Source organism: Leucopleurus acutus (assembly GCF_964270905.1).
Source record: "Leucopleurus acutus genome assembly, chromosome: 18".
Lineage (NCBI taxonomy): Eukaryota > Metazoa > Chordata > Mammalia > Artiodactyla > Delphinidae > Leucopleurus > Leucopleurus acutus.
This window is the reverse complement of record NC_139160.1, coordinates 24,267,236-24,287,585: the sequence shown is the minus strand read 5'-3', so window position 1 is coordinate 24,287,585 and position 20,350 is coordinate 24,267,236. Positions and strand designations below refer to the sequence as shown.

At 34.5% G+C, this 20,350-nt stretch overlaps 1 protein-coding gene across 2 annotated transcripts in view; it reads left to right on the top strand.

Moving 5' to 3' along the window:
- Window positions 1-20,350, top strand: part of DGKH (diacylglycerol kinase eta) — a 169,511-nt gene that overhangs the window by 126,324 nt on the left and 22,837 nt on the right. For both annotated transcript variants that reach the window (XM_082859567.1, XM_082859568.1), the window contains 7 exons: window positions 1,756-1,855; window positions 3,362-3,635; window positions 4,327-4,449; window positions 7,694-7,819; window positions 14,020-14,137; window positions 15,135-15,245; window positions 15,388-15,484. In XM_082859567.1, the coding sequence (XP_082715693.1) occupies window positions 1,756-1,855; window positions 3,362-3,635; window positions 4,327-4,449; window positions 7,694-7,819; window positions 14,020-14,137; window positions 15,135-15,245; window positions 15,388-15,484 (949 nt within the window). The remainder of the gene's footprint in view (window positions 1-1,755; window positions 1,856-3,361; window positions 3,636-4,326; window positions 4,450-7,693; window positions 7,820-14,019; window positions 14,138-15,134; window positions 15,246-15,387; window positions 15,485-20,350) is intronic.

Below are 20,350 nucleotides of genomic sequence, written 5' to 3'. Positions count from 1 at the left end.
AACAAAAAGTGAATTAATTCCTCCAGATTATAAATATCCTCTGTCTTCTGGAATATGGAACTTAGTGGACCATAAGATTCCCCCAACTAAGTGGCAAGCGTTCCCTAACACAGTACCCTCCTCTCTCCCTGAGCCTCTGTCTGCCTCAGCAGCATGGCACAAGTGAGGAAGCACCTCTGCTGCCCCTTTCATTCCTAGACTGATGGACCGACAGGCTCTGTCCCTAGGAGTTAGTGAAACGCCAGCAAAAGTATCTATGATAATGTTACGGCATTATGCAATTTCACAAATCCAAGAGGAAAATTTATCAACACAGTGTTGTAATAATAACAAGGAAAACTTTTATTTTGGAGTTCCGTAAAGAGGAGGGAATGTCATTGTTTCCTCTTCTTAAACGTGGGACGTCTTAGAAAAACTTTCAGTAAAGTTCATAGAAGAAATTTCATAGTAGCCTGTCTGAATATTTCAAGAAATTCCATAAAAGTATTATACATGAACAAAGAAGACCAAACTTGACATGAAACACATGAATGAATCTCTAATAAATGGTTAGCTAGAGTCTCTGTAGAAATCTGTTTAAAAGCCCAACCAAGAAGGTTAAAGGTTAGGAAGTATTACCTTTTGTCCAAGTGAAATCTAGAAATGGTTGCCAAAAATAACAAACAAAACAAAAAATGTTAGGAGTGATTCATTTATTTCTTAGATGATAGATGTGAAGGTTTGAAGACTGTGTGTGTGTGTGTGTGTGTGTGTGTGTGTGTGTGTCTACTGTATCTATTGAATGGCTCGATTTCCTAAGACTTAAGTATCTGGAAAGTTTATGTCACTCCCATACCAGAGAAAATTGTGAGTATAACAGAAAAAAAATAATTGCTGTAATCTGGGGTTTTTTTTCCCTAAAATTCCTCAACCTTTATCAATGTTAAAGAGAAATATTATTATTTTAAAATAGTCTGATTTTGTTTTCAAAATCACTTTATAAGTGCTTGCTACAAAAAGCTGGTCCTATACCATTCTGTTGGTTGTAGTTTCTAATCCAACACCAGTTCTAAAGACTTTTGACAAATTTTTTGATGTTTCAGATTTTTTTCTTCTAGTCTATTTCTATTGCAAAGAAACCAAATGTAATTAAAAGAAACAAACAAGTAAACCATATATTGCTGACACGAACAAGACCTAAATTCAGTTAGTCTGCATGGTATTACATTGGTTATCTTAAGGGAAAAAAATGAATGGATTTACAGAGACTATAACTCAAGTCAAGAGGCAGGTTGGTTTCCAGCATAACGCACAACCTCTTTCCTCTTCAGGAAGAATATAGTTACCTATATAATGAATAAGAGAGCAACAGTGACACCATTAGTGACAGATTTATTCTTGTCTGCTCAACACTGAAAGTCCTGTTATAAGGATACATAAGGTGCGGAAGATAATGCTTTCTTTTTTAAATAAGGTCTACAACTACTCTTCTCAAGAATTTAAAAAATTTAAATATTTGAGAAAGGCTTGTTATAACCTTAAAATGACTTATTTAAATTATGTACAGCAAGGTTTATTCATGTATCCGTTTATCACTTCTAATGTCTTGAACTTCTATAGGACATGTTACACAGCAAATACAAGTATGGGTTTCTAAACAAATGATCCCGGTATTTTAACAGTTTACTTAATTGTGCTTATTTTTAAATATGTTTGTAAATCAAAGCGAATCAGCCTACCGAGTTTCCTGAATTGCACAATTTCTTTTCTTCAAAGGGTACTTTGTGAAACTGTAAAGGACTTCGTTGCCAAAGTAGAGAAGGCGCATGAAAAAACGTTGGAAAGTGCTGTTGCAGCCGATGCCGTGGCCAATAAAGTAAGCGGGAAGTGTTCAGGACATGAAGGTTTTTTACTGACAGTGTTAATATTGAACTGTGTTTTACAGCTAAATTGATTAAGTGGCTTTCTGGCCAAAATATCTTAAACCAAGAGAAAAATTACTTTTGAATCAGATAGGAGGGTTTAACACATGCTTTATGGTTAGTCCCTTTAATATGTAGGAAAACTGCATTGCTGAAGACCAACACGCCGAACTTGATAACTCAACTCCTTTTTCCCACTGATTGACATTTTGAAGGAGAAATGCACAGTAGTCGGGTCACATGGGGGGAAATGCTGGGAAGTTGGCTTTCCAGTGGGAAGAGGAATGGTTTTCCACTTCCAGGCAAACCTTGGCCACTCAAGTTCCCTCCCAGCATCACTGCTTGGATTTCCCAGATGTTATGATCCTCGGCCTCTTTCAGGGTTCTGTTTCTTGCTTTGCCTTTTTCTTTATAGATACTTCTTTTCTGTTGTGAGCTTTCTGAGGCTAAAATAAGAATAGTTTACTGAACCTTGAAAGCTATCATCTTTGCTTTCATTTGTTCACGACAGGGCATTCTCACAAAAGGCTTGGCTCTCCTGGGCTTTGCAAAGGAATGATCTTCCCCAGCTGTAGATAGTGGTTTGATTGAGTGGAAGGAAAAGAAAATAGAAATATACATTTGAAGTTTTCAGCCTCTTTCTCTTGTTTTTCTGCTCTGTGGAGAGCTTCAGAAAACAGAAACCCTCTGTACTCACACTTTTTTCTCGTAACTATCTCTGCTGTAACTCTTTTGGCATGTCATCAAAAACAAAGGGAGGCGGAAGGGACTGGAAATTGTGTGGAGGTAGAATGTATATTAGGCAGTAGCATCAATAGCTTCAGTTCTAAATGTTTCTTTACTCTTAAAAATTCAAGAAAAGCAGAAAGAAACAAGGGCCCAGTACTTGTTTTCTTTCTGTATCGTTCTGCATCGTTCTTCCTTATCCTGTGCATATTCCTTTTTCTCTTTCTTTGAGCCAATAATCCCTTAAGTACTGTCACTCCTTTGCAAGCCAAAGGTTTGAAGGTGAGTTTACAAGACTCAGACAGGCTTGGCAGTGCCGTAAGTTGATTACTTAAAAAAAAAAGTTTATGCAATGTTTTGTATAATGTACAGCAAAGTTTGTATAATGTGTAAATTGTTAACGTAATGTGTCACTTTATCGTGAAGCTTTCGTTGTTTTCTTTTAAAGAAAAATAGCTTTTGGAAGATTGTAAAGATTTTCACGTGTGCAGTGGTGCTTGAATAGTTCTGGAAGTATAAATCAGTAAATTTACAGAATAATTGTGCTGTTTTTTAAAAAAAATTATAAATTATTAAGTCCATAGCTGTCTAAGATATAATTTATAATAGATAACCAATTAATGATAAATATCAGTGTAGGCATCTTTCCTCTAAAAATCAAAAACCATTCATTTAAACTATCACTTTCCATCTCCACTAAATGAAGATTCATTACCACGTTTTTGTTTTCTTAGTGTTCAGTTCTAAATGAGAAGCTTGAACAACTGCTCCAGGCTTTGCACACAGATTCCCAGGCTAGTCCGGTTCTCCCGGGCATCAGCCCTCTCATTGTAGAAGAAGATCCTGTGGAATCGTCCAGCGAAGAATCCTTGTGTGAAAGCAAGGAACAACTCTTGGATGACACTACAAAACCTTCCTCCCAGAAAACTGTCAAACCGAGGGAAATAATGCTGCGGGCAAACAGTTTAAAGAAAGCAGTGAGGCAAGTCATTGAAGAGGCCGGAAAAGGTACACATTAACAAAAGTAACTTCTGAAGAAGGGAGCAGCATTCCCGTGGCAAGCACAAGGGAATTTTCCTATTGGTCAGTCTGGACACACTTTAAAAAGTTTCAGAGATAAAGTACACTGGAAACATTAAAATAAAATTAAAAATTACCTTTAAATCATATTTCTAAAATTAAAAAATTTTTAAACTGGAATCTGTTAAATTCTTAAAGAATATCAAACCTATAAACTACTTTGAAAATATTTTAACATTTATTTCCTAAACGTTGATGTTGCTTTTTTAAGAGTTTATAAAAGTTACACCTATATTTTAATTTTTTGTATTAATGTAACATGTATACTTCTCTTAGAATTTTAGTAGTAGATTAGAAGTTAACTTTAATATAAATAATTAATATTCAGAAACAGATTGTAACTTGTAATTGGACTTGTATTTCATTCTCTAAAGTTCTTATATTTTATTTTTCTCTTCCACTAAAAATGTAATTTTGACAATTTAAAATATTTCCTTTTATAATCTCTAGTGCTTAACAGACATCACATGACCCCAAAGTTCATTGCCAATCAGTGCTTATTTGTGAATGTGGAATCTCTTTGGGTTTCTATTTCAATTTTCCTTTTTTAAGCATATTTTAATATTTATGGATCTTATTTTTGCTTGTTCAAACATACTTCTCTTCTGGGTACTTAAAGTGATGGATGACCAGACAGTTCACTCCTCTGAACCAGTTAATCAATCATTTGATTACGATAGCACAGAAACAGATGAGTCTAAAGATGAATCAAAAGAAGATGATGCAAAAGCGTCATTAACTGGTAAGAAAACTGTGATAAAATTATTTTGGAATTAAATAAAATGTAATTCTGCTTTTAGTTTTTGAAAGGCCTATCAGTTTGAAATAAACTATTTGTATTTTTATTTTTAACAAGGTTTTTCAGAAGTTAAAGCTTAGATATTCATGAATGCTAAAATAAGGAAGGTAACATTATTTAGACCGTTGTCAAGTACTCTCACATCCCTTTTTTATCACATGATCTAGAAATCATCATAATAAACTAAGGATTTGGGGACCAAATGTGGCTAAATATCTTAATTTTCCTGAAGAAAGAGTAAACACCAACACAGCAGATTTTAACCTATTTTAACCCTCAGATTCCTTTGAGAATAATATGGAAGCTGCAGGCCTCACATGCATAAAACTTGACATTTAAATAATTTATCAGTCCCTTGAGTTCCATTGATCAGCCTAGATGGCTGATATCCTTATCGCTAAATTAAGTTTTTAAATCATAGGACATCTAGTTACAACCCTATCTCTACTGAAATTATTTTTGCCAGGAAATTATTGTGTAGTTGCTTGGATAATATTGCTTGAATAATATTAACTATTTCTCTACCTTTTAGGTTTTAATTGAAAATGAATTTATACTTTTAATTTTTCATGTTGTATGAGGGAAAAAGTATTAATTTACTAGAATAAAACAAGCAGAAATATTAATGAAGATGAGAAGATAATATGAAAATAATTACATAGTACTAATGAAAATCAGTTGATATTATATCACAACTGTTTGCCATCATTAAATTTTCGCTTTTACTTTCATTACATATAAACTTGGATAGATTACTTAAGTTCTCTGTGCTTTCCTCATTTGTGAAATGCTATAATGATAATAGTGATAAAATGATAATAATGTACCTACTTGTTGTGACCTTTAAATTAGTTAACACACATTAAGTGCCTAAAATAGCACCTGGTACATTGTGCTGTAAAGGAATGTTTGCTGTCATTATCACTATTATGATTATTGTTACTACTTCCACTGTTGTTGCTAACTACACTAACTTTGAAAGAGTAGTCCTTAATCGTATTTAAAACTCTTAGAAACTTTGAAATTAGACCATATTATAGACCTCACGTGTCTGACATACAACCAGTGCTTTTATATTCTACATCCTTAGTCCTTTTAGACCTTATGTGTACCTATTCCAGCACACAACCCAATTTTATAACCTTAGATCTTTTAGACCTTAAATGGCCCCATTGCAGAATATAATCCAACGCAGGCATATTTTACAACCTTGACCGATGGTCACTGAGCCTTCGGACTACTCACTTTCACTTCGTCCCCCTCTTATGGTTAGCTCTAATTCTTAGGAAGTTTTTTTTTTTGTTAATGTATTGAGCTTTATATATTCTTCCTTAAATTTCTACCCATGATTACAGTTATTATTAATAAACTTTTATGTATGATAATGTTAACAGTAACAACTACTGACATTTGTGTAGGGCTTTATGGCTAGTTTAAAAGCAATTTTACACACATCATTTCACGATATCGAAGATGACTCTGCTGTGCGGCAACCCTGAAATGATACTGAAAACAGCTTTCATGGCATCATAGTCTCTTCCCACACATTACATCTTCTTTTCCAGATTCTCTCTCCTAAATTGTTTTACCAATCTAATTTGATGATTTTATACTTTTTTTTTCTGGTTGCACCCATTTGGTCACTATGATACCCCATTAAAATACGATGCTCCGTTTTGAGCAATATTCTCCAGATATTTCTGTAATGCAAGAATACTCCAATACCTGTACGCTACTCATTCTGGACATAATGAATGGCTCTCTTTGGAGGATTGGTTTTTCAGCACTCATTGGTAATGGTTTTCTAACCAGCGACCATCCCACCTTACTATACTCTCATGAATTTGACACTTCCATTATAGCCTGCAAAGGAAACCAAAAAAATACAGATATAGTGGTGTAGATATCGTTATTGAAATAGGCATAGATTATACAAGTCTTTATGGAGCAGTATTTGATCTTATTTTTTGGCTAGTAATCCAATTTAGTGGGAATCAGTAGCAGTAGAAGTGTTTCTGTATTAATCATTAATTTTTTGAAGCATATTCATTGTATTATCATTGAATAATATAATAATTCTTACATCTGAGATGTGCAAAATACACATTAATATGATCAATGAGATGTTATGTTTAAGAAGAACCATGAAACATTAATTCAGTTACCTGCAATGGAAGATCAATCTTAGTCACTAGAACACACTCTGTTTTTTATCAGAGATGAATATCAAAAGGTTATTTTTATTAGAAATTAGTTCCAGGGCTCCCATCTGTCAAAAAAAAAAAAAAAAGTGGCTGTTCTGCTACTTTTCTTTAGTGCACCTGGACTGTTTTTGAACAGAGAGATGAGTGTGTAAGATTAATATAGTTAGTTTGTAATTAGTCTTAGGGAGAGTAAAGATAATTAAGTTTTAGAGTATTTTTAAATTGAGTTTGAGGATTACTGTTTTTTTAAACACCTGCCGATCGCTCCTAAATTAGTTAAAGATACTATTTGCTCTCCATTAAATTGCCCCAGTTTAGATAGAATTAAATCTCTCTTTTTGTTGTTTACTTTGAGAGTAATTCTGTTTTGGAATAATTTTTTAAACATATTGAGCTTTTATAAAAATATGATAAAACTGTTTTGGACAAATCATTGTCTTGAGTAAATAATTAATTGGGAAGTACAGGGAAAGTATATTGGTTTCATTTGAAAAAATAATATTTTTCCTTCCAAGTGTAGAAGAAAATGCTACTCATGTTTCACTGTTAGCTCTGGGAATTACATTCCTTAAATTTTATCATTTATCCAACATTTTTGAGAAAAGGATTGCATTGGTAGTATACACTGCAACACATGTTCCGTTTTCAAAAATTGTCAGGCTTCAGAATTTCCTTTTTTTTTAATAATGGGTTTCTCACATTCAAATTATGAGTATCACTGACCTTTAATTACAGTAAGCATCTATTTTTTATTAATTGCCATCTGTTCAAAATGGGAGATCAAGACTTCTAACTGTGGCAGACTCCTTCCACATAGTAAATCCCAAGAAAATGAACAGAAAATGGTAAAAGAATAAACACAATGTAATTATTTTTGGTTCTACTGATTAAGCATGTATGAAATTGTTTCATGTCATGAGTGTGTAAGGACTTGCTTATTTTTATAACTTTATCTCCTTTTAATCTGGACTTTTTGCCAACAGTTAAAACTGCACCTCGGTCTCCAGATGGCCGGGCAAGTCGTTCCCAAACTGACTCTGGCTCTGGTCCTGCTGTGGCAGCCAGTAAAGAAAACCTCCCAGTGCTCAATACCAGAATAATCTGCCCAGGTAGTACAGATTCTGAAACATGGTGTATTTTTAAGTATTTCCGTGAAAACGTATAAGTACTCATTTTCCTGAACTATAGAACTGTGTTCTTTTTTTTTTTTTAAGATTTATTATTTATTTATTTTTGTTTATTTTTGGCTATGCCGGGTCTTAGTTGTGGCACCGGGATCTTCGTTGAGGCATGCAGGACCTGTCGTTGAGGCGTGTGGCCTCTTCATTGTGGTGCGCAAGCTTCTCTCTAGTTGTGGTGTGCGGGTTTTCTCTTCTCCAGTTGTGGTGCGCAGGCTCCAGGGCACGTGGGCTTTGTAGTTTGCGGCATGTGGGCTTAGCTGCCCAGCGGCATGTGGGATCTTAGTTCCCTGACCAGGGATCAAACCTGCGTCCCCTGCATTGTAAGGCGGATTCTTTACCACTGAACCACCAGGGAAATCCCTAGAAATGTGTTCTTAAAGGTAAATATTCCTTTAAGAAAATGTTCTTGGTACTCTTGTCAGTCAGAGTCCAGATCCTTAGACTTTGGTGTGTACAAGAGTTGCCTAGGAAGTATTAAAGCAAGTGTTTCTGAACCCTGCCCCGAGAAATTCTGATTGAGTAGTTCTAGAGTGGAGCCCAGGAATCTGCACGTAGGTACTCATGGTAAATTTGATCTTATATTCTACTACCTTTTATGTATCTCCATAGCCTTCCCTGGATAAAGACTTGGGATTAGGATAATATTAGCAGAAACCAAAGGACTTGTGTGGAAAGGATGGGATGTAGATGTAGATGTCTCAGAGGTCTCCTTTAGTACCATTTGTTTGACTCAGTGAAAACTTTCCAGATTCGTTCCAGAGTAGATTGGAACCCAAATTACACCCTGAAAATCAATTTCTCCTACAAATTATTTTTAAAGGTGAATCATAATTCAATAATAATAGTTGGAGACTTTATTATCCCACTTTCAGTAATGAATAAAACAACTAGACAGTAAGAAGGAAATAGAAAATTTGAAAAACACGTAAGACAAGTATAGCTAATATGTCTACAGAACACTCCACCTAACGATAGCAAAATACACATTCTTCTCAAGTGCATATGGAAAATTCTCCAAGATAGACCATATATTAGGCCATAAAACAATTCTAAATAAATTTAGAAGGATTGAAATCATACAAAGTATGATCTCCAACCACAATGGAATGAAATTAAAAATCAATAACAGAAGGAAATTTGGGAAATGCACAAATATGTGGAAATAAGTGGGTCAAAGAAAAACAAATCACAGAGAAATTTTAAAAAATACTTTGGTATGAATGAAAACAAAAATACATCATACCAAAATTTATTTGATGCAGCTAAAGTAGTGCTAGAGTGAAATGTATTAAATGTCTATATTTGAAAAGTAGAATGACTACAAAAACCTAACTCTCCACTTTAATAAACTAGAAAAATAAGAGTAAACAAACCCATAACAAGCAGTAGGAAGGAAATAATAAAGTTTTGAGTGGAAATAAGTGAAATAGGAGAATATAAAACATTACAGAAAATCAATAAAACCAGAAGTTGGTTCTGTGAACAGTTTAACAAAATTGATAAGCCTTTAGCCAGACTGACCCAGAAAATAAGAGAGAAGATTCAAGTTCCTTAAATCAGGAATGAAAGAGGAGACATTGCTATGGACCTTACAGAAATAGAAAGGATTGTAAGGAAAAACTATAAAATATTGCATGCCAACAAATTAGATAACTTAGATGAAATGGACAAACTCCTAGAAACAGGCAAACTACTGAAACTGATTCAAGAAGAAATAGAAAATCTAGCTGGATCTATGACAAGGAAAGAGATTGAATTAGTAATCAAAAAACTTTCTCCAAAGAAAAGCCCAGGCCCAAATTGCTTCACTGGTGAATTCTACCAGATGTTTAAAGAAGAATTAATACACCAGTCCCTTACAAACTCTTCCAAAAACTAGAAAAAGAAAGAACACTTTTCTTAACTTACATTTTATTTATTTTTAATTAAAATGTAGTTGATTTACATTATCATGTAAGTTTCAGGTGTATAGCACAGCAATTCAGTTTCATACATATATTCTTTTTCAGACTCCTTTCCTTTATAGGTTATTACATAATATTGAGTATAGTTCCCTGTGCTATACAATAGATCCTTGTTGGTTATCTATTTTATACATAGTAGTGTGTGTATGTTAATCCCAGCCTCCTAATTTGTCCCTCCCCCCACGTCCCTTTCCCCTTTGGTAACCGTAAGTTTGTTTTCTTTGTCTGTTAGTCTCTTTCCGCTTTGGAAATAAGATCATTTGTGTCTTTTTGTTGTTGTTGTTGAAAGAACACTTTCTAACTCATTCTATGAGGCCAGTATTACCCTGACACCAAAACCAGTCAAAGACATCATGAGAAAGCTATAGACCAATATCCTTGATGAATAGTAACACAAAAATCCTCAACAAAATCCTAGCTAACTGAATCCAACAACATATAAAAAGAATTATACACCATGATCAAGTGAATAGTATCCTACTATTGCAGAATTGATGCAACATATGAAAATTAATCAATGTAATATACCATCTTAATAGAATAAGGAGCAAAAACTATACAATCATCTCAATAAATACAGAAAAGGCATTTAAAAAAAATTCGACACCTTCCAGTGGTAATACCACTCAACAAACTAGGAACAGACAAAAACTTCTTTAGCCTGAGAAGGGCATCTATGAAAAACCTATAGCCAACCTCATATTTAATGGTGAAAGGCTGAAATCTTTCTCCCTAATATTAGGAACAAGACAAGGATGTCCAAACTAGCCACTTCTATTCAGCCTTGTTGGAGCTGGAGCTTCTAGCTTGGGCAATTAGGCAAAATAAAAAGAATTAAAGGCGTTCAAACTGGAAAGGAGAAAGCAAAACTGTATCTCTTCATGCTTTGACCTTGTATATAGAAAATGCTAAGGAATATACACACACACACACACACACACACACGCACAATTAGAGCTAATAAACAAAAACAACAAGGTTTCAAGATAAAAGAGCAATATATAAAAAATAATTGTATTTCTGTACACTAGTAATGAACAATCTGAAGATCTTTAGAAAATAATTTCCAGTAGCATCCAAAATAACCCAAAAAACTGAGTAAATTTAACCAAAAAGCTGAACTATTTGAACACTGAAAACTACAAAACATTGTTGAAAGAAATTTTAAAAGACCTAACAAAATTGAAAGACATCTGTGTTCATGGATCAGAGGACTAGATATTACTAAGATGGCAGCTCTCCTCAAATTGAGCCAAAGATTCCACACAACCCTTATCAAAATCACAATTGCCTTTTTTGAAGAAATTGATAAGCTGACCTTAAAATTCTTAATGGAAATACGAAGAACTCAGGAGAGCTGAAAAGTCTTGAAAAGGAAGAACAAAGTTGAAGGAAAAACACTTTCTGATTTCAAAATTTCCTCCAAAGCTACAGTAATCAAAACTGCATAGTGCTGCCATGAAAATGGTCATATAGATCAATAGAATAGAACTGAAAGGCCAGAAATAAACCCCTACATTTATGGTCAATTGATTTTCAACAAATGTGCTAAGACAATTATTTAATGAGGAAAGAATAGTCTTTTCAATCAGTGGTACCAGGGCAACTAGATATTCACATGCAAAGAATTATGACGGACCCCTGCCTCACACCATATATAAAAATTAACTCATTATGGATAAAAGACTTAAAGGTAAGAGCTAAAAATATGAAACTATAAAATGAAAACATAGACATAAATGTTCATAACCTTGGATTAGGCAATGTTTCTTAGCCATGACTCCCAAAACACAAACAACAAAAGAAGAAAAGATAAATTGGACTTCACTAAAATTAAAGATTTTTGTGAATCAAAGGGCACTGTCAAGAAAGTGAGATCCAATCCACAGGATGAGAGAAAATAGTTGCAAATAATATATCTGATAAAGGACTAGCATCCAAGATATATAGATAAATCTTAAAAATTCAACAATAGAAAGACATATCCCAATTTAAAAATGGGCAAAAGATCTGAGTAGACATTTTCCCTAAAAGTTATTCACATGTCCGATAAGCACATGAAAAGATGCTCAACATCATTACTCACAGGGAAATGAAGTCAAATCCACAATGAGATACCACTTTACCCTATTGGGATGACTATCAAAAAAAGACAGATAATAACAAATATTGGCAAGGACATGGAGAAATTGGAACTCTCACACACTGCTGGTTAGAATGTAAAATGGTGCAGCCATTTTGGAAAACAGTTTGGCAGTTCCTCAAAGGGTTAAACACAGAGTTAACATATAATCCAGAAACTCTACTACTACATATATACCCGTAAGAACTGAAAATACATGTCTGCACAAAAACTAGTACATGACTGTTTTTAGCAACATCGTTCATAGCAGCCAAAAAGTGGAAACAACCCAAATATTCATCAGTTGATGAATGGAGGAACAAAATGTGGTATATCCATACAATGGAATATTAGTCAACCATTAAAAGGATGAAGCGCTGATATATGCTACAACATGATTGCCCTTGAAAACATTATGCCAAGCAAAAGAAGCTCAACACAAAAAGGCACATATTATATGATTCCATTTACATGAAATGTCCAGAATAGTCAAATCCACAGAGAAAGAAGATAGTTTAGTGGTTCCCAGGATCTGAGAACAGGGGGCAATGGGAGGAATGGAAAATGACTGCTAATGGGTAAGGGGTTTCTTTGGGGGAGTAATAAAAAGTTGTCAATTAATAGTGATCATTGCACAACTTTGTGTATATACTACAAACAACTGAATTATATACTTTAAAGGAGTGAATTTTATGGTATGTAAATTATATCTTAATGAAAATATTAAAATAAAAAAGATAAATCCAGGACACATTTGGTTCTGGAAAGGCTTCCATGTCTAGAGGTCATATCTCTCTTCAAACCTGGAGCCCTGGGATGAACCTTTCTGGGCTGAAGCTGTAAATATGGCTAACCTTAAAACATTTTAGAAAATACTATACTTTTCTATGGGGCATCTGAAATATGACTCTTCACCTCTTCAAACTGTTCTTTTCTCTCACCAGCATGGTTGTTTTGTTCATCTGTTTACTTATTTAGACATAAAGGGAACTGTCATAGCAGAGTATACCATTGCATATTCAAAACTATGAAATTAAATGACAGAATAAAATTCATCTTGATTTTTTGATAATCAGCTAAACTTTGTAGTTAAATAATGAACGTCTTCTAAGAGGAGCACATTGTTGAGGAAAGAAATGTTTGCTAACGAAAGGACTTTTTTTCCTCGTGTTTCTCAATTGCATGACATATTTTTCTGAACTATTCTTTCCCTTTTGTCGATCTGTTCCCTTGGGTCCCTATTCCTTTGTCTTCTCACCAGACTTTAGTGCTTCTAGCCTTAATATTGGGTTTGTAGATCATAAACTTCGTTAGCTTTGAATACCACAACTAGTTAGTCGAAAGCTAACTAGTTGTTGAAATGAATTTGAAGTTTTGCATATTTAGAGGTAATATAAATGCTTCATTTTTATGTTCAATACTGTATTCTTCTAAAAGTCATAAATACCTGTGTTTAATATTTTGCTACTTATTCTTGACACCAAAACTGAATTTTCACCTTAGCATGTCAACATTTTTACTTGAGTATCATTATCTATGTTTTGAGAGTATGGGAGTGATAACTCTATGACATTCTGGATAATGCAGCCTTTATTGTAAATTCCTTACAGGCTTACTACCTTATTTGCTAATAAAAAGGAAGTAATATTTACTTGTTGAAGTTACAGAATCATTGATGGTAAATAAGAAACTGTCACAAAGAGATTCCTATTTAGGTCCTCACCTGCTTCATTTTTTATGACAACATATAGATCCCAAGAAGCATCAACAACCTTGTATTTACCATGTGTGGCTGAGTTGTTTTGCTGTGCACCTGATACTATCACAACATTGTTAATCGGCTAGACTCCAATATAAAATAAAAAGTTTAAAAAAAAACCTTGTATTTACCAACGTCATAGTTCTTAGTTATGACTAATGAGAAGAACAGAGACTGAAAGCCATGCTTTGGGAGCAAGGTGTTTCTGATTAGGTCTAAAAACAATGGACTGGCTCTTTCTGGTTTTCTCTTAACATGTGATCCTGTATTTTTTTCCGTCCAGGTTTAAGAGCAGGACTAGCTGCCTCAATTGCTGGGAGTTCTATTATCAACAAAATGTTACTAGCAAATATTGATCCTTTCGGTGCAACGCCATTTATCGACCCAGATCCAGATTCAGTGTAAGAAAATACTTCTGCAAATATTTTGTTTTGGCTTTCCTTGTTTCTGTTTTATACGAATGGTAACATTTTAAATGCATTGCAGTAAATATAGTTTCACATCCAAAAAGGATCATCAGAAAATTTCAAAAGTCGATAATGATGAGTACGTTGACCCACTTGAAATACAGTGGTTTTCATGATCTGAGGTAGGTCCCTTCCAGTGCGTGGTCTTGGATAACAACCCAATGGCGAAGTGAGTCACAGCTCTGCACACTTTTCCCTGGAATATTTTATTCATCACTGCCTTCCTCCTCACATTTTGCCTATTCCTTTCACCTCATTTTTTCTCTGTCTTGCCAATTCTGCCATCTTTCCACATTCGGCCTCTAGGTTTACTTATTTCAGAAAGCTTCTGGCCCACCTTGGTCCCTTCCCTTCTCAAAACTCCTTAAAAATATTAGCTGTTCAGTATGTACTTCTTTTTACTTCCATATTTAATTTTGCTTTTGTTATGTCTCATTTCTCTAATGACACTCTTGAAGGACACTACTGTACTCCTTTGTATTTACTTTCCAGAGCACCTAGAAGAAGGGACTCGATCTAGTTGTTTTCTGCTCAATAAATGTTCAATAAAAGTACAAGTGTGGAGGAGACTTTCTAATTAAAAAAAGAGGACAATTGACATCTGACTGCAAGGCCCTCCCATCTGTGTGCATAGTGAGGGGCTTATGTGGGAGGTAGAACGAAGATTTTGTTACAATTAATAGAAAAGCATTACCATGACTCTGTCTCTGCTTTGCCCTGCCCACCATCACTTTACATCATATGTAGTGAAACTCACAGACATGTACTGGGGTCATGCGCATGGCATGTGAATAGGAAACGATTCCTGCTAAGCTTCCCTTTCTTCTATAAGAAATGGAGGCTTGAATGGTGTTAAGCGCTATTTTGTGTGCAGATTGTAATTGTTTTTAGGAACCAGAAATTGACTTTTATGTACTTTTCCTTATTATAGAGATGGATATTCTGAAAAATGTGTCATGAACAATTACTTTGGGATTGGATTAGATGCAAAAATTTCATTAGAATTTAATAATAAGAGAGAGGAGCACCCTGAAAAATGCAGGTAATTTTGGTAATAGCAATAATGTAATTATGCAAAGGCAATTTTACGTTAATTTCGTTTACTACCTCTTTTGCTCTCTCTGCCTTTCAAGAGTAAATAAATGATAGTTATACTGAAATTCTCTGCCAACATTGATTTTCAGGAGCCGAACTAAAAACCTGATGTGGTATGGAGTCCTCGGAACCCGGGAGTTACTACAGAGATCGTACAAGAATTTGGAACAGAGAGTTCAACTTGAGGTAAGTTCATCTGGAAGTCAAGACATTTCCGATTATCTTACTTTCAAAAAAAAAAAGATTTATTTGTGAAGCTGATTTGGCCTCCGTTTCTCTTGAATAGTGTTTAAACACCTGAGGGGAAAAAATAAACGTGGTTATCAACTTCACACCAAAGGAGGTATAGACACTGGATATGTGTGACACAATTACCATTGTCATTAGATCCTGAAATTTGGAGGTTCCTGTGGAATTGAGGTGCTCTGTGAAATGGTAGGGCCATGGGAGTACATATATATGGGATAGCGTTTTTTTTAAGACGTTTTTTGATGTGGACCATTTTTAAAGTCTTTATTGAATTTGTTACAATATTGCTTCTTCTTTTTTTTTTTTTTTTTTTTTGTGGTACGCGGGCCTCTCACTGTTGTGGCCTCTCCCGTTGCGGAGCACAGGCTCTGGACGCGCAGGCTCAGCGGCCATGGCTCACGGGCCCAGCCGCTCCGCGGCATGTGGGATCTTCGCAGACTGGGGAACAAACCCTTGTCTCCTGCATCGGCAGGCGGACTCTCAACCACTGCGCCACTAGGGAAGCCCAATTGCTTCTGTTTTTTATGTTTTGGGTTTTTGGCCAAGAGGCATGTGGGATCTTAGCTTCCTGACCAGGGATCAAACCTGCACCCCCTGCATTGGAAGGCGAAGTCTTAACCACTGGACCGCCAGGGAAGTCCCCAGGATAGCATTTTAAACAGATTTTTCCATTTTAAGTTTCCAAATTCTGACCCAATTCTACAATGCCTGAAGTTTCACAAATCCCTCAAAATATCATAGTAAATAGAACCTTTTAATTTAAATGTATTTTTTGTTTTAATTATCTCTAACAAGTTACTTAAATGAAAAGAGATTTTGAGCATTTAAACTTTTTAGTATTTTTAAACTAATTTAAATAGTAAATTAAGGACAGCAAAAGTTATTTAATCTCTGATTAACAGGAAAAAGACAATTGGGGACATGACTCTGAAAAGTCTACTGCTTTCTTAGAATGTTATTTTCTTTCACCTTTGATCCAGGGCTCACTGTTTATGCTGATAAGCATGTCTTTCCTATCTTGTATCTTTTTATAACTAGATACTTTAAATTGAGGTATAGACTGCATACAGAAAAGTGTGCAAATCTTAAGTTGAAAACTCAGTGTATTAAACAGGATGTTTTTATTTTAGGTGTTATCTTGATAGTGGAACGTAGACTATCAAGAGGTGCCTGGCTCATTCATTATCAACTAAATGTCCTAGTAAAGATAAGCCTGTTCTACCTTCCACTCTAGAGCATAACTACATGATCAGCTGGTTTGATTTATCATTGCTTGTAAAATTAAGATAGACGTTACTGGCTGAAAAGGTACAAAATGAGGAAGGCTCACACTTAGTAAACACTATCCTTGGCAGCCCCGTCCGTTACTCAACTTGGGTTCTTGCCTGTGGATTGTAGTGTAATCATTCATTTTCTTTATTCACGTCCCCTCGTCGGCCACACTCTCCTGAAGGACAGGTAGGAAGTTGTGTTCATCTTTGTTATCCCCGTTGTCTTGCACAGTTCCTGGCCCTGAATTGAGAAGGAAATAGGCAAATGATCATTTTACCCTAATTTGTTAAGTGCTGTGATCAAGACCCGTAGCTGGGCATCTTTAAGATTTAGGGAACTATCTGGATTCAGAATGACTCCATTGCCTTTATTTCTGGAAGAGTCTTCAGCTCTGCAGAAGTACTACTTCTGTCCTTTTTTACTGGTGGTCCAAATTCTGAACAATATCCTACACAGCTGCTTTGTAATCTCCATTTAACGGAGGTTCTTAACACTTTTTGAGCTGTGGACCCCTTTGGCATGCTAGTGAAACTATGGACCCCTGCTTAGAATATTATTTTTAAAGCATTAGTTAAATATATATACATACAAAAGAAAATAATATTGAAATAAATTAACGAAATATTTTTTAAAGTGTTATAGAGTATTATATGTGTTTCTTCATTGCCACATAAAATGACAAACCTCTAACAGCATATATAATAAGTACCATACTTTTGAAGTAATGATGAACAGAGATCTTAAGAGATATCTGAAACATCTGTAATATAATAGAAAACATCTGTTTCTAATGGTGATGATGTCACGGGCATTGCTAATATGTTGATTGCTATCTACATTTATAATTGAGTGCAATGCTAAATTTCAGAGGTTGCTGACCATAAGAGATAAGTTTTTACCATTCCGGTTAACAGACCCCTGAATCTATCTGAATCTATCCACAAATAAAACATTTAACATAGAAGTTTACGTTGAATGATTAAAAGGAAAGTAAATTTAGTAAAACAAGATGAATGAAAGCATGTTAATATACACAAAAGGTAAAGTAGAAAAATTAGAGAATTCTTTGCCAGAGTTAAAAATAAACAAACAAAACACCTGCTACCCCTGAGGACTATGGAAGGTCCGTTGTTTAAAAATTCATTTCCCTGATGCCGGATCCCTTGGGATAAAGGTAGAGAAGAAGACCCAAGGCTTGGGAAACTCTGCCCAGAAAACGTCCCTTTCACCAGGTGCCAGTTGTTAGCAAAAAAACTCTTAACATTTTGCTCAGAAGTTTTCCTTCCCCTGTTGTGTTGTATGGAAGAAGTGTCTTGACTTTGTGCAGAAGAAAGACTTTAACCTTGGTTTCTCCATCTGCAAAATGGATAAAATAATGCTTTTGTGCAGAATCATAATTCATCGACCTAATGTTCAAGAAATCACAGTTTAAACTGAAAAGAATTATGCAAATATAAACCCTGTTTTCAAGCCACATAAACTGTGAATCTGATACATACCGGAGCTTTAGAACATTTGAGTGAGGTTTACAATCCTCTCTACAATCATGGGAATGCCAGAAATGCAGAATAACATTGTAACATCAAATTTTCCTAATTTTAGAGGAGAAACACGTTTGACCTATGAATGAAAACCGTCGTTAAGATTCAAATTTTTTTCTTAAGGATGACTTTTTTGTCCAGATATACCTAATTTACATGTATCTCGCAGCTTGTTCTGTTTTTTAAGTGAAATAATGATCAAATACTGTTTTGAGTCCTTTAAATACTAAGATACATGAAAGAAAAAAACAATGTTCACCTGTAATCTATAATGAAATGCATGATAACAAATAGTTAATTCATGTTTTTTACTTCATGTTTTTTGTAATTTCACATATTTCCATAATCTCATAACATGTCTCCATAATTTGTTAAATTTGGCTTGTTATATAATAGTACTTTCTATCTTTGTTTAGTTCATTCAATAATAATTATTATAGCTATATTTTACGTCATAATAATTGAAGTTTCCTAAATGCTTCCTATCAATACAAATCACCTTTAATTCTTAAACTTTATGAGGTAGTTATTTTCATTCTTTATGAGGCAGGTATTATTAGTTATTTCAGAAGCATGAAGTCACTTGCCTAACTAAAATCAAACAGTTGATAACTGGAGAAGCCGAAGTTTCAACTCCAATGTTTTTTCCCCATAAAACATTAATTCGTAATTGTGACTGAAGAAAGACATTTACTGACTCCTTACTATGTGTTTTAGATGCTTTCCTGTCCCTTACCTTATTGGCCACACTATATGGACAAGGTATGGCAAAATGAGTCTCTGAAAGTTTAAGGCTCTTGCCCAAATAAATGACAGAGTTCAAAACGGGCCCACTATCTTCCCACTACACCACATTGCCTAGTGAAAGGAGCAGAAAAAGCAGACACTAATCAGAAAAAAAAAAAAGTGTAGCTGCAGTTTTAAAGCATTTTGCCACATTATGGGCCACAAGTGGAAATGTGGGGAGATAGAGAAGATTATAAAAGAATGTAAGACTACTGAAGTTACTCCCAAATATGAGAGCAACAGTTGAGTCAGGTGACCTTAATTTATTGAATCTGTACTGCTCCTTTTTCCCTATGAGACTCTATGAAATGGATATTAAGCTCTTAACCATGGGTGTTTTGCCTAATGCATATATATTAAACTCAGCAAAGTATGTGGAACTTCTGACAGCTTTCATCTTTTTCCATATTATGCTTGCAAATAGTGTATCCATTATAAAATCTTTAAGGACGTCTCTGAATTTTTTTTTAAATATGCCTTTTATATTTACAGAGGTAGCATTTTTTCCATTTCCTTTGTTAGCCATATGATATTTGTTCAATTTCTGGGTTCAGAAAAACGTTTATTATTCCACTAAATATTTTCATTTAACAAATACACATCGATCACCAGTTATGTGCCAGAAATGGCCCTAGGTGCCTAGATACAGTGTGGACCTTTGAATGTGTTTTTATGTAAAAGAAAAGAAAGGTTGTAAAAACACCTGTAAGGGTTAGTGTTAGGAAGTATTCTCAGTTATTTAAAATATTTGAAAAGTGGGTTCAGACCGGATTCTCATTTGTTCTAAAGGTTGAAGATAATTTTCATTGGGCATTAAAATGCAATTTTTCTAAAATTATGTTAATTATTTTTAAATTTGGGAATTACTTAATGAAAATATAGCATCTGTTTTAAGTATGACATCTGCAAACTCCTCTCTTAAAAACGAAGGCTTAAACCTTCTCTTCAGTAAGAATTTACTCATATGTCATATGTAATTACTTTGCCAGCTATGTGATAGTGTATGTTTCTTTTAATTTAAGTGGTAATTCATTTTCATTTACGTGATTAATTAGAAGGCATGGAGTGTAAAGTGCTTTCTGACATACATGTTTTTTCCTTAAAAAGCTCAGTCTTGAGTTTAGCTAGTCACCAGTTAGTTACAGAGCACAAGCAAACTACCAGAGAGTGCGAGAGGTGCTAGGTGAGATGGTTAGGAGCCAGA